This window comes from Aureococcus anophagefferens (assembly GCF_000186865.1).
Source record: "Aureococcus anophagefferens unplaced genomic scaffold AURANscaffold_174, whole genome shotgun sequence".
Taxonomy (NCBI): Eukaryota; class Pelagophyceae; order Pelagomonadales; family Pelagomonadaceae; genus Aureococcus; species Aureococcus anophagefferens.
Window position 1 is genome coordinate 1 of NW_008705716.1, and position 1,407 is coordinate 1,407.

At 76.5% G+C, this 1,407-nt stretch overlaps 1 protein-coding gene across 1 annotated transcript in view; it reads right to left on the bottom strand.

Annotated features, from left to right (window-relative positions):
- Positions 1-515: 515 nt before the first annotated feature.
- Positions 516-1,407, bottom strand: part of AURANDRAFT_68491 (hypothetical protein) — a gene marked incomplete at both ends in the record, with an annotated part of 5,196 nt that continues 4,304 nt past the window's right edge. Inside the window, one exon of the mRNA XM_009044186.1 lies at positions 516-1,374. Within this exon, the coding sequence (XP_009042434.1) occupies positions 516-1,374 (859 nt within the window). The remainder of the gene's footprint in view (positions 1,375-1,407) is intronic.

The following is a 1,407-nucleotide window of genomic DNA, read 5'->3' on the forward strand; positions in this document are numbered from 1 at the left end:
GGCCCGTCGCCTCGTCGGAGCCAAGGCGGCGCGTCGCCTCGTCGGAGCCAAGGCGCCGCGCTCCGTACGACGACGACGCCTCGGAGCGACGGCGCGGCGCCTCGGAGCCGCGGCGCCGATCGCTCGGCGACGACGGCGCCGCCGAACGCGCCCCGCGAGCCGCCGCGGCGCCTCGAAGCGAGGCCGCGTCGACGCGCGCGGTCGCGACGGAGACCATCGTCGTCGCGGACGCGGCCGTCGCCGTGCCTCTCAAGGCCGACGTCGCGCCTCCTCCGAAAGCCGGAAAGGGCTCCCTGCTGCTGCTCCTGTCGCTGCTCTGCAACGCGCTCCTCCTGGGCGCCCTGCTCCTCGACGCGTCGCGCATCGCCGACGATGACGCGCGGGGCGACGACGACGGCGTCGCCTGGGAGGCGGCCGCGCCCGCGCGCCCGGAGTCCGACGGCGCGCTCGCGCCCGCGCTCGCGGCGCTCCTCTCGCTCCGGGCCCTCCGGCGGCTCGCGCGCTAACAACCGCCCTTAGCGGATCGCGTCGAGGAGCCGCTGCTTCAGCTCGGCCTTGAGGCCCTTTTTCGAGAGGCCCCGCGCGTCGAGCTCCTTCTTCAGCAAAACGACGGTCATCTTGTTGACCTGAGCCACGGTGAGCGTCTCCTCGTCGGGCTCCGGCGCCGGCGCGATGGCCTCGGGCTCCGGCGCGGCCTCGGGCTCCGGCGCCGGCGCGACGGGCTCCTCCGGCATGACGTCGTCGTCGTCGTCGCGCGCGCGCTCCTCGGCCGGCGGCGGCGGCGGCGACGCCTTCCGGGGCCGCCGGTTGCCCTTCGCGGGCGCCTTCTCGGCCGGCGGCGCGGGCGGCGGGCTCGGCGCGGGCGGGCTCGGCGGCGCGGGCGCCGGGCTCGGCCCCGGGTCCCCGGCGCGCATGCGGTCGATGGCCGCGCGGACGTCCGCCTCCGTGGCGCCCGCGCGGGCCATCTCGATGGCCGTGCAGATCTCCTCGAGCGTCGGCTGCGGGGCGCCGTCCTCGAGCTCGAGCTCCGGCTCCTTCCAGGGCTCCGGCTCCGGCTCCGGCGCGCCATCCCGCTTGAGCTCGTCGCCGAAGCCGAGCGCCTCGATGTCCGCGACGGCCTCCATCATGTCGCGGCCCGCGTCGCGCGCGGCGACGTAGGCGTCGTAGCACCGCTTGCCCCGGCCCTCGACGCCCGGCCCCCGCCGGCCGAAGGGGTCGTAGCCGGGCGGCTGGGGCCCGTCCTTGTCCTCGTCGACGGTGACGCCCGCCCAGTTGAACACCCGGAACTCGGGCATCTTCGGCTCGGGTCGAACCTCGGGGCCCGAGAGCTTGGCGTAGATGGCGCCGTCCTCGCCGACGTGGACGGGCACGCAGCTGCCGTCGTTCTGTTTGATGGGGATCTCCTTT